We start from the raw sequence: 13,942 nt of genomic DNA on the forward strand, positions 1-13,942 counted from the left end.
GGACGAGAGTAAATTGGCTTTATTCCTTGAACATGGCATACGCGTGTCGCCCGTTGGCCGGCACCGCGGCCGGGCCCGGAAAATAAATATAATACAATAATACGTACAAGTGGTGTCACACTGGCCGTCGTGCGTCTGGCGTAAATGAGATTTCTAAAAGGAGGCACATTTCATTTGCCCTGTTTAGGCAAGGGATGACAACTGAAATGTGCATTCATTGTGGCACTGCAACACCGGCAAGTATGAATGTTGTTGGTTTCTGTTGCGCCCCAAAAATAATTTAGAGAGTCCAAGCAGCGGAACACAGCACGCTGAAGAAGCAAAGGTGCGCTTCCACACTGAATACACTCTACGTGTGGAGGCACTTTCATAGAAAGATTGCTTGTGTGACAGTGCAAAAAAATTGTTCCTGGGATATATGGCCAACATGGCACAATTCAGACACCTAGACTATCCTGGGACAACCAAGGGCAAAACACCAGTAAAAACATATCCATCATCGGCTCCTCGCAATAACATGAAAATGTAAATGCCCTAAAAACATTGGATACCTGAAACAAGGGTGTCCTCCGCACGTGGACAGCAAATACTAAAATTGTGAGTTACGCAAAAACGACATGTTCGTACGAATCGAGGTGGAGATCGAAGCTACAGATGCCCTGGTCCTTCATGAAATGCGACGACAAAGCCTGTGAATGATCTCATTAGCGTGGTGTTCCTTTAATACTTTCTCTGGGCATTGATAGCAGCATCTCTGTTGCAACGTTAATGGTCTACGTGAATCGAGCGTAGATGGCTCGTGTCGCGACACCACCATGAGCACCACATTTGGTAAGCCATTACACATATTTCAACAATCTCGAAATTCAAATCTAAGGCATGCCAAGGAATGACGTAGGACATAAAGGCAGTAAAACAATGACTCTCTTGTATTGTGCGCCGTTGTGGCTCGTTGAGCGAGAAAAAAATACTTCATATATTGCTGACCTTGTGCAATAGCACCCCTCGAAGCACAAAAAAGTAGTACTACACCTAGGTGTGATACTAAAATATTGAGTGCAGCTGTGACTTTGAAAACTGCTGACCTTGCCATGTCTAATGGACATTACAAAACTTTAAAAGAACTTTGCTTCGCAAGGCAATTAAATGGTATAATTCCACAGCAACCATCTTGAATCTTATTTGCAGCAATTTTTTCCCACCAGATCCCAAAAAACCTTTGACTGTGCTTGTCACGTCCATGAAATAGTGTATACCAGCTCGATGTGCATAGCCGTCTCATTAATAGTACTGCGGAGAACTAGTTCCTGTGATCCTGCAATCTTTTACCAGAAAAAAAAAAAGCTACGGAATTGCCAATACCCAGGGGAACAAAAAGACCAGGCTGAAACAATAATAGAAAGGTTATGGTAGATTACTTTTTGCCACTGCCCCAATGTTCACTGATGTAGTTTTACCAATTGTTCCAGTCTCAAATTCCAAATTGGTTACATATTGGGGCCCATTCACAGCACTAAATTTCTCAAGGGGAGAAGGGGCACGTGAGAGGGTCTGCACAAACTAGACCCTCCGGGCCACGAGAAGTAGGGTTGCACAGACTTTGCACTGCATCAGCACTTTGCTGAAGAAACCCAGACTTCACATACTCCGCGCACACAATGCAGCGTTTAGTGCCGAGATGCACACGTAACCGGCTTTCAGACTTCAAGATGGCTGCTGTCAAAGGTTGCGGTATTGAGACTACTTTCGTGGCAAATTTCCAACTGCAAATGGTACGGCCCTATCTAGATCCTTTCCTTCGCTGAATCGTGCGGCGGTCATAGCAGCTGGCGCTCCCTCCACTGGGCAAGGTGGCCGAGCAGCTCCTGGCCGCAGCGCGTCGTCCGGGCTTTCCGCAGACCCTTCTCCAGGGGATCCAGGAAGCCGGTCAGCAGGCTGCTTCCCAGCTGGTACTGCACACGCGACGGTGACACTGTTTAAGCAGCTCCGCTTTCCCAGCGCACGTGCTGACACACTTGCGACTGCTTACGACAAAAGCACACCGTGGAACACTGGCTTCGCATCATTCTTCCTTGGCTCGAAATGTTAGAAACAGCCTTTTCTTACGGGGTCACCTGATAGATCAGGCCGGTGTTTTCTCTCATTGTGAGAGATGGCAACAACTCGGTCCTAGAGCGTGAATGGACCTTAAGACCACTTCACACTCTTGCAACCGAGTACGACCGAGAGAGACGAGACCTGTTGAGACCCCTTAAAATTTCTTAGGACGACAGAACACACTGGCACCATCTATGCGGTGACCTGGAACTGCATTTCACAAGAGAGAAGGTTTTGCAGGATTTTCGAGGTCAAATGTGCGTAATAGCTATAAGAAAGGTTTTTTTGTAACGTTGACAAAAGTTTTTCGAGCCAAGAAAGAAAGGATAGGTTGCTAGAGAAATAAATATGCCGGATCGCCAAGTTTACACTGCTACCCAATAGATGGCGCCAGTGTGTCCTCGTAAGAGAGATTAAGAGGTTCCAAGGCACCAGATTCTAAGAGATCGCAAGAGTCTGAACGGGCCTTTACTGTAGCAGTAAAGGCCCGTTTTAAACAAAATTTAAAACGAAGCTGTCGTTTGCAACGATTTGAGTTCCGAAACGTAACATTGGAGCAGTAGATACAACGTTAGGAGGTTATCGTATTGCTCTTTTGCATACTGTTTTGGGGAGCGACAGAAAGCACTCGATCGGACATGCCAGTTGAGAGGAAGGGGCACATGCCTGCTGCATGGCCAGATAGACGGCCCTGAAGGCGGGCTCCTTGCTGGTCTGGAAGACGTTGCGGTTGCCGTGCAGCAGTGCAGCCGTCGCTCCCAGGCAGTTGGGGCCGTACATGCAGTGGTCCGTGCGGAAGTTCCACTTGCACGACAGCACCAGCAGCTTGTCGGGGTGGTCGTGGAACACAATGTTGATGAGGTCCTGGTCGCCCCAGCTGATGTTCCGCTCGTACTTTGTCAGCAGCGGCCCCATCAGGGACTCCCAGCCGAAGGCGCGCATTCTCGTCAGGTTCATCAGCATCACTCCCGAATTTACTCCTGCGGGGGTAAACGCCCGAAGAAGCCGAGTGTTTCTCTGTAAATTCTCGGATGTAATGGCTCTCCGACGAGGGAGCCTGTTGACTCGTTGGAAACGGACATCCTCCGCGAGATAATTGTACAATGTCATCTTCAACATTGCTGTGAAATACTGAGCAAACACTCGCCCAAAAGTTAGATCTCGAAAAACTGGGGCACGCTTGCTTATCGAGTCGGAGAGCAAAAATGGGGCCACAAAGTAGGGTGGGTTTCACTGCTAAGCATCAATGCGTGCTCACTGAGCTTCACTGCAGAGCACGCTGGGAGGAGTGACTGAGGCAGATCTCTCTAAGCTAGTTGGGGACGCTCAATATGTCCCTCGCTTATTTCAAAAGTAGCGGGTGGCTGGTTATTGCGATGGAAGTTCCTGCTCGGTCTTTACGGTATTTCCTGCTGGAGCAATATTTACTTTTTGTTGGTGGCATACAGTGGCACCTGTTTCCGAATCCATCTAGATCGGGACCCTAGCTTTCATTTCAAATCGGTGTTGAGCATCTTGGCCAGCCTCGGATGGAGGGAACGAACCACGAAACAGGTGCCAATCTCTGACGGAGGTAATAAGTGCTGCATCTATCGAACACAATACCAAAATCTTTTGGTTTTATTTGCATTCGCTGGCTGGCAAAATAATTTAATTGCTCTGGTAGGAAATGTTTGTTTTTCTTCTCGTTCTGGATCATGGATGCACAGAAGCAGTGCAAAATTTTCACAGATGCGAAAATTAAGGCGTCCCTTCAGCAAATTGACGACGACGACTCGGGCATGAGTATATGCTCAGTGACAGCCAAAGCCTTGGGATTACTCACGAGCCAAGCCTGACATTTGTTTTTTTCCAAAACTTTCTTGTGAAAACACGTCTTTATGACCTGCCGTAAGTATCAAACATGTAAAAATTAATGGCGTCTTTCTTTGTACTTTAACACAACAAAAAGCAACGTGTTACTCCTGTACATTATAAACAAAATTAACATTTTAGAGCAAATATAATTTTTCAAGCTTTCCGACCGAATAAAAAGAACTCCCCAAGGCACGGCCGCGCATGCAAGAATAACCCTCCAGAACGTGGCAGCATTCAATAAAATGGAAACATAGTTGCGTACCCAAGGGCTCGAAGAACGGGTGGCGTGCAAAGCGCCGGTACCAGTTGGTGGCATAATCCTCGCTTTCTGGCACCAGCGCCGCCAGCTGGCTGTCGTTCATGGCGCCAAAGAGGCTCCAGAGGTCTTCAGGAGGGTGCACGAAGATCACGTCGGCGTCCACGTACAGAACTGCATCCTCCTCCGGCAACACGCTCTGTGGGTGGGGAAAAATGCTGTCACACCCGAGCTTTGCCTTGTCCTGGATAGGGTTAAGTAGAAGCTCTGTAGATTGTGCAGTCCTCAAAGGGCTACTCCAGCCTCAATAGCCAACGCCCTTTGTTTGAGTTACATGCACTATAATATGGAGGACATGGGAGACACATTCAGAAAGTGCTTCCATAATCCAATAAAAATTAAGCGTAAGTGCATCCTTTCATTTCTCGTTCGCTCTTTCATGTTGCTTGATGTCTTTGTCGACTCTTATTGTTTCATTTTTGCAATCCCATTCAAGGACTTCGAAGAGCTTAGCAGAGCTGAGCCATCCAGAACACAAAAAGCGTGTTTCTGCGAAGCCATTTCACATAATTATTCCGCAAGTCCTGCTGGGTGACAAAATATGCCTGGAGATACCATAAACTAGGGAGTGTTGTCAATCGTGTTTAAATTTTGGAAACATGACTATCGTAATGCAAAAGTGCAGGCTACATCAAAACAAAGCTTCTACTCAAGGACGCTCGGCAGCATCGATGTACACCCGTGAGCGATATAAAGGAGAACAACCCTCTTCTTGTTTTTTGACGCTCCTGCAAGTTTTGGAACAAGCTCTGTTCCAGAAAAGGGTTAGAACGCAAAGTTTAGACCCCAAGCCACGTACCATTTAAGACGTTGGGAGTTAATATAGCTTTAGGGAGCCGTAAAACAGGCAAGAAAACAGGTTAGGTGTTCACCTTCATATTGCCGGCGGGTGTAAAACTGCATGCAGCTTCTGAAGGTGCTCTGACCAAAAAGCACTTTCGTACAAGTGCATACAAAAAGCTGCGACAATTATCATCTACAGCAGATAATGCATGATGGTTCGGAGTAATGTAGAATAAATGACAATGCCTCTCGCTCATATTAGTCCCTTTGGCAAAACATATCAACGTCTTTTTCCTACTCAAGATTCACACTGTCAGCACGTGTTCACGTGTCAGCACTGTATTCACAGTGCTGACACGAGGCAGCGACACTAGCATGCTACATTCACTTACACAAGCATATGTCAGCCAGCTAAGGTCTGTCAACCAGAAATGGCTGCTCTAAAAGAATGCACTGAAAGAAACATAGCTTGGTATCAACCGTGGGCGTCGTGCCTGGTCAATGGTTTTGAGCAATATCGATTGAGAGGGGAAACACTGGTCCTAATAACTTTTTTTTTTTTATTTATTTATTATGCTGAAATTTAGTGCACTGATGTTTTTCTCAGTGGTGATTTCAAATATGCATTTCAGATAGCTTCACTAGATCCTCAGTTATCAATAAATTCGTAATTTTAATTAGGCCCTCCTTACGGGTCGTTAGCGTAAAATTCTTGAGAATATATCAGAAATTTTGATAGAATTGCATTCACCAAGACATGCATTGTGTGGTGATGCTATTTTTGTTGCTTTATATGTCATACAATAATTTTAGTTAATTAGTCTCGAAAACATATAACCTCCAATTTTGTGCAACTTGATTGCAAAATGTTTTTTCAGCCATGTAATGTCATGAAATCAGGCTTAAATAGCATCACTGCACAAAACATGTCTTGGTGAATGCAATTCTAAAAACGTTTATGATATGCTCTGAAGAATTTTACTTTAACAACCTGTAACGAGGACCTAATTAAAATCACAAATTTATTGATACTTCAGGATCCAGTAAAACTATCTGAAAACTAATTGCATATTTTAAATCGCCACTGAGAAATACATCAGTAGACTAAATTTGAACACAATAAATGAAAAAAAAAGAAAGGTTGAGGATCTTTTAAAAAATAGGGAACCAAAATTTGAATTTAAAAAAAAAATGCAGGAGATGTAGGCGGGACGCTACAATCCCTACAACACTACTCGTAAGGCGACATCTCGAATGGACAGCCATATTTTTGGAAAAAGAGGTTGAGACGGAAAGAGGCCGAGAAGGCGCGCGACGTCAACATATCTTGTTTCCTCCTCTCTTCACTTCGCCCCATCAAGGCGGCGAGGCGGAGAAGATGCGAGGCTGTTCCCTCTCCTTCTCGGAGAAACAAGACATAAACATATCTGTCAAATCCGCCTCCTTTTTTTTTTTTAAATACGGTCATCCGTTCCAGATATCGCTGTACGAGTGATGTTTTGGTGTCTCTAGCATTTTGTGGCATGTTTCTGCTGCCGTGTTTTGGGGAATCGAGATTTCGGTTCAGCATCCTTTTAAGGAGTATTAAGGAAAACCATCCGTACGTACGGGCAAAAAGAGGCGCTGAGAAGCACACGGCTGGAATAGCTTCTTCCACTTGTCGCCCTTTTCTTCTGGGAATCTGACAGGATGCACTTCAAAGGTGACACGCTCCAGCACCTCAGCTGGCCACCGCAGCAACTGCACAAGATTGCCGGGGGAAGCAATGTGAGCTCATCATGGGAGGTTATTTCTGCACATAAATGCACTAAAATCAGCAAGGCATGCACTCATGCTTTGCTGATTTCAGCAAAGCACGAGTGCGTGTCTTGGAAGAAAAACCCCTCCGGAAGCCATATTGGTGGTCAAGAAAGAAGTGGTTTTAATCTAAATGAGTCACGACTTGAGAAAAGATCATATGCTCTAGGAGTTTGCACGGTACACAAGTTAATGATATGGGTCTCTAGTTTGATAGTAACGACCAATCACCATCTTTGAAGACCGGTTCCCACTTTTCAGTGAGAAGGAAGACGTACCTTTACCAACGATTGGGCAGATAATAATGATGCAAACTGACTTGATATTTTATTTGTGTTTTTTAAGGATTTTTGGTGAGATGTTATCAGGTTGGGGGAAAATGAAACTTTGAGGTGATCGATAAGTCTGGCTACACCGGTGGCGGAGATATGTTCAAAGGATTTTCACGGGTGAAAACAGAAGCGAAATAGTCGTCAATCACTGAAGGGCAGGATCCTTCAGGGACAGGGAAACGTTTGTCGTCTCTCAAACTAATAGATCTAACGTTTTTCTTGAAACCATTTTCCAAATCTTTTTAGGATTGGTTTGCATGACATTTATGAATTTATTTATTTGCTTTACCCTCAGGGCCCAAAGGCATTACAGGGGGGGACAGCAAAATTGAGATCCCTCCAAAACAATGTACAGTTAGTTATTCACACTCAACAGAACAATGATTAGTTAGAGCGGACCTAAAAAAAATGACCGCATCTCCACCTGGTAAATGATGTTGATTGGGGCGAAGCTCTGGTGGCACTCATGATACTGATTTTGTTCATAGGTAGTGCTGATGGTGCTGATTTTTTTTTATTGCTCATAGGTACTGCTGGGTTCCGGGTTGCGTTTCGACTTCATTATTACTGCTTTATGGTCGGTGAAATGCAGAGCCAGTGGTTCTAGCGGATCAGCTTGGATCCGCTAGAAGCCGTGAGACAGCACCTCCACCGCTTAAGTCAACGGTCCATGTCAGAAAGAGAATGTGTGATATGGATCGTGGTTATATACGCAGTTGAGCATTTAGCCGCAGCGCCCTCTCGTCTATAAACATTGAGCCAATGCATGCAAATTTTAATGCGATTATATACGCATTTGACCGCAGTGCCCTCTCCTGTATAGATGTTGAGCGGCTACAAGCAATGTTTCATCCATGACATCCCCAGCTCTTGAGTTACTACCACATCTCAGAGCCATCTCAGAGACTCATCCCGCAGTCGTGGCCTAGTGGTTAAAGTGATGGACTAGAAATCCATTGGGGTCTCCCCGCACAGGTTCGAATCTTGTCGACTGTGCAAACATTTTCTTCTTTTTTTAAGAAGACAGATGGGATGGCAATCGATGTGAGCACGGACGCCAGACAAGGCTAGACCCTAAGGATCTTCGCCTCTAAAAGTACAGTGTCTGTGATGGATGCAATTGGTCCGGGAAGGTGGTTCCAGTCGAGGAATGTGGAAAGAAGAAAAGAAGAATGGAATGTAGATGAAATAGCGATAGGTACCTCAACTTTGTGCTGATGATCATGACGAGCAGAAATATAAAAGGGTCGGGTGCTTAATTTGTTGCAAAGCACAGAGGTATAAAAATTAATTCTGTGAAATAAAGAGAGGTGTGAAAGCTTACGTCGCAGGAAGAGGGGCGGGAGTGACAAAGTTGATTTCATAAAAGTAACGCTAGACGTATAACGACAATTATAATAAAACAAGCGGATCTATAGGCAGGTCGTTATTGAACTATTCATTTTTAGCCAGTTTAATCTGTTGAGTATAATTTTTTAGACAGTCACAATACGAGTTCCAAGCTGCTACAAAATGGTTTTGTTTAGTTTTCTTGAAAAGTTATCTTCTTTTTGTTTCTTCAATTCTTTATAATATTATTGTAAAGGATGACAGTCGTGACTGTGTACACGAAGCAGTGGCACAAATCGCCAAATAAGATGATATAGCTCATCCCTATACAATATCTTCAACTTTTCTTGAAGTATGTATTACGAGAAATTACAGACTTAGGGTAACTTGCAACAACTTATGGTCACTGCAACCATTACTGTGGACAATAGAGTAGATGAGGTCAAGGGACGACAAAACTAGATCGAGATTATTATCTAGTTGAGTCGATGAATCAAACTTTTTTTTTTTTTTTAAGTTTTATTGCGGACTTGTTACATTTTGTAGTATTGTTGCGCAAATATTCGAATTTCCTAATAGAAGTTTTGAATAACATGCTATTTGATATTCTCTTCGATATCAACTGCGATATTCATATTTTTCTAAGTGTTGATGGCGGCGGGTTTGCCCCGTCGAGTGCGCTTCCTACCAAACACCGATGCACTGCAGGGAAGCCAGACCCACGGAGCTCGCTTCCCTGGTGGCGGCTTCTCCGCAGTGCACCGGTGCTTTGTAAGAAGCGCACTCAACGGAGCCAACACGCCGCGATCAACACCTGGAAACATACAAGTATCACAGTCGCGCGGTTAGGAGGAAAGCTTATTTCCAAAGAGGGATGGTGTACGTGCGTGCCTGGTGTATTTAAAAATAAATGGAAATTTGGTGAATGTTAATATTTACACTGCAGTAATGTTGTTTTTGTTTTGTTTTAACCTAAACTGGCATTCATGAGTATATGTTAGGCAAAGATGCCTTGACAACCTGTGATATATGATTGAAGAAGACATATTTGCATATGGCAAGTATTGGCGAAGAGATGCAACTATAAGGGGTGCTATGTCTAGCTTGTTTTCACTAGATGGGGCAAAGACTGGAAATGACTGGTGCCCAATTTTTTCCTCGCTCTCAGTCGAGAAAGATGCTGCATCAATGTTCGGCTTAAGCGACTGAACACGAGCCCCAACCAGACGCAATGTTCGACTGTGTGGGCCATGTCAAAATACTAACGAATCATCTATGTCATCGGTGTAGTTCTAAATTTAGTCACTAGGGGCGCAACGGTTGGATCTCCTTCCCAATAGGTTTGATTTCATTGTTTACTTGCCATCAAAATGGAGTCAATAAATACAAAGTAACGATCTGCCACAGTCAATAAATATTTATTGACTGTGGCAGATTGTTCTACAGCAGAGCTGGTTTCTTCTCTCCCTTTAATTCTTTCTCTTTACACAAGTTCAAGCCGACCCATGCAAAGTATCTAACAACTAGCTCAATTCGAGCCCTTAAATAAATACAATCTTCACAAAAAACAACCTTCACAAGTACAGCGGGGTTAAGCATGTTGCAGTAGCAAAAAAGTTAGGACTATTCAATATTCAATTAGAAAATATTCGACCAAAGCCACTATTCACTTCGGATTTGCTTCAAACTCAATATCCACTATACGCATATGTCCACATTCTTAATAATGAAAAATATATTTTTCTTTTCTTTTTATTTTTTTTTTTTTAAGCAGCATTGCAAGACGTTCCTGCCAAAAATAGCAAATATTTATAAGAGAACACTTTAAAAAAGTGTCTGCTCAGTCTGGGGGGGTAAAAAAGTGCAGTCAGCGTTACCTGCTCTCGGAGAGGCTGGATGGAGGCATCGCTGGCAAACAGCAGCAGGTGCAGGGGTGCTTTGGAGAAGGCTACGGCAGACTTGAGGCTGACCAGAGTGATGTTAAGGTGGTCCCCGCAGGTGACCATCGCCAGCTTGACGGGCTCCCTGCATCAGTGAGGCCATCCGGTCACCTTTCAAGTGAGCTTTAGGACAGTGTGGGACTTGGTGCCAAAGGTCTCGGCTGGTGATGCCTCCGAGAAAAAGTGGCCTTGCTTATGCCTGAATTATCCAGAATATGAATGGCCCCCTAAAAGCAGGGGGGGCCGGGTTTCGTGGATAAACCAATCGAATTCCTGTAACAAAATTAGAGATGCAAAGTGTTCATGTGGCAGCTCATTTTTTTACTTAGTACTTCATTTCGCCAAAGGTCAGGAGCACCGTTGCAACGCCTAGGCTAGTATTTTGCTAAATACTGCAAGCTTATATTTGACATTGGTATTATCCGGGACTGGGAATCGATGCAAGTTTGTCTGCTTAATTCTCACGCAGGGGTTGCGATGATGTCAGAATGCCAGGCTCTTATTGGCTGATTAAAAAAAAACAAATACTGGGTAGATTTCAACGCATCTAGCGTTGAGGCCTATCCCCTATCCTTGCAATCAAACCCAATAAGAACTCGACGTCGTACTGACAACACCGCAACTCACGCGCTAGTAGCAGACGACTTGCACTTCGCATTAGCTCGTGCAGTGGGAGCACCTGCCATAGTTACCCGCTTGCACCTGTAACTCTTGTTGCAGTACAAACATAACAATAAACTACTCTGAGGAATCCTGAAGCCGTTTCAGGTTTGCAAACTGCATCACGGTCATCAGTCTCACGAAAATGGCCGTGATGCTTGGCGAGACAGGAAGTGAAAATATGACAAAAATATCGGATATCGTAACTTCTAATAGGCCGCATATTCTGGAGAACAATCTGTCGAGAACTACCGGAGCATGGCTGTCGCAGTTTTGTCGTATGTTGAAGCTGACGTTACAGATATATGTGCTTCAGTTTCTCGTTGTTTTTTTTTTTTTTTTTTTTTTTTTTTTTAGAGAGAACGTGTGAAATTGTCTTTTAGGTAGGTCAAAAGCGCATCATTAGATGAGATATCGACTGAACACACCCTGTCGCGTGGCTGCAAAACGGAGCGTTTTGCAACCATAATACAAGGCTCATCCGCTTAATAACGAGCACATTCCTTATAAGAGACGAAAAGGCCCCGAGCGAAGGTCAAAGGTAACCGCGGGCTCCGTACCGTCTCGGGCTCGCCGTGACTTCCGGTGTCGGGGCGGACGGCGAGGCCACCTTGCCTCGACTGTCTCGGCCACGGTACGACGCCAGGTACGGCCGCTCCCTGAACAGGACGAGCAGGCAGCCGACGACTGAGAGTGCGACCAAGCACGGCACATAATAGACGAAGCGGTGCGACCTCTGGCCCATGCTGGCGACCGCTACGGGTGCCGCGACATCGCCGGACGGAGGCACGGGCGCGCTTGACCACTGCGCGACGGCTACGTGGGGAACCGCAGCGGGGTCGGCGTCATTGCGACCGCAGCATTCCGCACCATCGAAGATAGCACCGTTACGTCGCGATATGCACCGGCACAGAGGTCGGCTCCGACGGAATCAACAGACCGCACATCCGTAATGCATTAGGAGCCTTGATTAGGGGCCTCGATCCGTGTTGAGAACGCAACGACGCAACGCGCAACGCACGGACGGAAACACGGCAGTGGATTGGTTTGGGTCTGTGTCTTTGGTGTAGTAAGAAAATTAATGTGTGTAGTTTGACTCATCTCTTCGAAGTATTCTAGAATCCCAGCATCAATACTTTCTTGTGGTTAGTTTTAACGCAACATAAATTTGCTAAAACTTTTCTAGTTTTATTTTTCACGTACACATTTAGTGCAAATGAAAAGTTAAAAATAGTTTATAACTACAATAGCCGAAGCCTATGGTCCAATCCAATCCAAAGTTTTTAACCACGCTTGCGGCGGTGCCCGTCGTCCTTGCCGCGTGTGGCGTTATTGGCGTTGTCTTCGCGGTGGTCTACGAGAACCTTTCTGCCCAGGTTTGTTCCCGACCGGTGCGTCGGAAAAGCCCGTCGGCAGAATGCTCCACCTCGACATGATATCCTCCTGCGAGCGGGACTTCGTCAGGAGTGCCGTGTCGAGCAACAGGCGCGTCGATGGACGAACCTCGAAGGACAGCCGGGCTCTGCGGCTCTCGCTGGGTCTGGACCGCGGCTGCTGCGTCGCCTCGCTGGGCGAGACCAAGGTGCTGGCCCAGGTCTCGAGCGAAGTGATCGTGCCCAAGCCCAACAGGCCCAACGAGGGCGAACTCTTCGTCAACCTGGAGCTATCTCCGATGGCGGCTCCACATTTCGAAGCCGGGCGGCTCGGCGACTTCGGCGTCGAGATCGCGCGGCTCCTGGAACGCTGCGTCCGAGACTCGCACTGCGTTGACCTCGAGTCCCTCTGTATCGTCGCGCGTGAGAAGGTGTGGTCCCTGCGTGTTGACGTCCAGGTGCTCAACCATCGCGGCAACATCGCCGAGTGTGCGAGCGTCGCAACGGTCGCGGCCCTGCTCCATTTCCGGAGACCCGACGTGACTGTGGTCGGGACCGAGGTCACCGTGCACGACCCTCGGGAACGCGAGCCCGTGCCCCTCCACCTGCACCACTACCCATACCTTATGTCGTTCGCGTTCTACGACGAAGGCAAAACCGTGCTGGTCGACCCCAGCGAGCTCGAAGAACGCATCGCGGACGGCCTGCTCACGCTTGGCGTGAACGCGCACTACGAGATCTGCACGCTTCACCAACGCGGCTGCATCATCGGCAAAGAGCAGGTCCTGCTGTGCTCGAGGCTGGCCTGCGTCCGCGCCAAAGCAATCACAGAGGCCATCAAGGAAGATATCCAAAGGGACCAGGAGGCCAGGTCCAAGAATAGGAGCGTTGGCTTCGCAGCAACTATAGAAGACGAGGAGGTTTTAGCAACCACTGTCGAGCCTGAAGCCATCCAAGTGGATGACGAGGAGGCTACCCCGCGCATTGTGGTTCCAGAGTGTCCCAAGCAGCTGGAGTCTACGTTGTCCAAAGTGAAGGTTTTCTTGGAAGGTGCCGGCACGGCTGCCATCGGACGGGGCGGACCGAGCAGCTGGGGAGTGCTCCAGGGCGCGGACCAGGGTCGAAACGCCGAGAAGGCGGGGAGGAAGGCGGCAGCCCCGCACAGCGAAAGTGTGGCTGCCGAGAGCGGAGACAGCGAAGAGGACGAAGTTGTCGTTTTGCAGCCCGAGGGCCGCCAAGGAGACTCGGGAGAAAGGATTGACCTTACCAGGGCGGTGAAGAATGATCCTGCCCGTGGATGGTATTCCAAGAACCCATTCTAGATTCGAGGACAGAAAGGAATCGCCTGCGACGGAGGTGGCGCCTGAACGTGGGAGCATCGAGCGCATGCCCATCTTAAGAAGTGCACATTTTGCATGTTGACCGGGCTGCAACTTCCTTAGTGTCTGGCATATGGTG

The 13,942-nt window shown here is 46.7% G+C and overlaps 2 protein-coding genes across 2 annotated transcripts; one reads left to right on the forward strand and one right to left on the reverse strand.

Annotated features, from left to right (window-relative positions):
• Position 1: 1 nt before the first annotated feature.
• On the reverse strand, positions 2-12,340 carry LOC8031515 (glucoside xylosyltransferase 1). The gene is made up of 6 exons (XM_029994581.4): positions 11,672-12,340; positions 10,389-10,536; positions 6,662-6,793; positions 4,217-4,409; positions 2,764-3,077; positions 2-1,952 (listed from the first exon to the last, which is right to left on the reverse strand). The coding sequence occupies exons 1-6, from the start codon at positions 11,854-11,856 to the stop codon at positions 1,818-1,820; spliced, it is 1,107 nt and encodes a 368-aa protein (XP_029850441.3). The 5' UTR covers positions 11,857-12,340; the 3' UTR covers positions 2-1,817.
• Positions 12,341-12,528: 188 nt separating this feature from the next.
• LOC8031514 (exosome complex component RRP45) lies at positions 12,529-13,931 on the forward strand. The gene has a single exon (XM_002405928.5). The coding sequence runs from the start codon at positions 12,529-12,531 to the stop codon at positions 13,804-13,806; it is 1,278 nt and encodes a 425-aa protein (XP_002405972.4). The 3' UTR covers positions 13,807-13,931.
• Positions 13,932-13,942: the final 11 nt, after the last annotated feature.

This window comes from Ixodes scapularis, unplaced genomic scaffold (genome assembly GCF_016920785.2).
Source record: "Ixodes scapularis isolate PalLabHiFi unplaced genomic scaffold, ASM1692078v2 PGA_scaffold12__126_contigs__length_90152505, whole genome shotgun sequence".
NCBI classification, from domain to species: Eukaryota; Metazoa; Arthropoda; class Arachnida; order Ixodida; family Ixodidae; genus Ixodes; species Ixodes scapularis.

Bases quoted from the DNA above. Each gene is read 5' to 3' on its own strand.
- LOC8031515 (XM_029994581.4), bottom strand. From the start codon at position 11,856: ATGGGCCAGAGGTCGCACCGCTTCGTCTATTATGTGCCGTGCTTGGTC. The intron at 6,794-10,388 runs GTAACGCTGACT...AATCTTGTGCAG, and splicing joins TCCAGCCTCTCCGAGAGCAG to TTGCTGCGGTGGCCAGCTGA. The intron at 3,078-4,216 runs GTACGCAACTAT...TTACCCCCGCAG, and splicing joins CCCGTTCTTCGAGCCCTTGG to GAGTAAATTCGGGAGTGATG.
- LOC8031514 (XM_002405928.5), top strand. From the start codon at position 12,529: ATGCTCCACCTCGACATGATATCCTCCTGCGAGCGGGACTTCGTCAGG.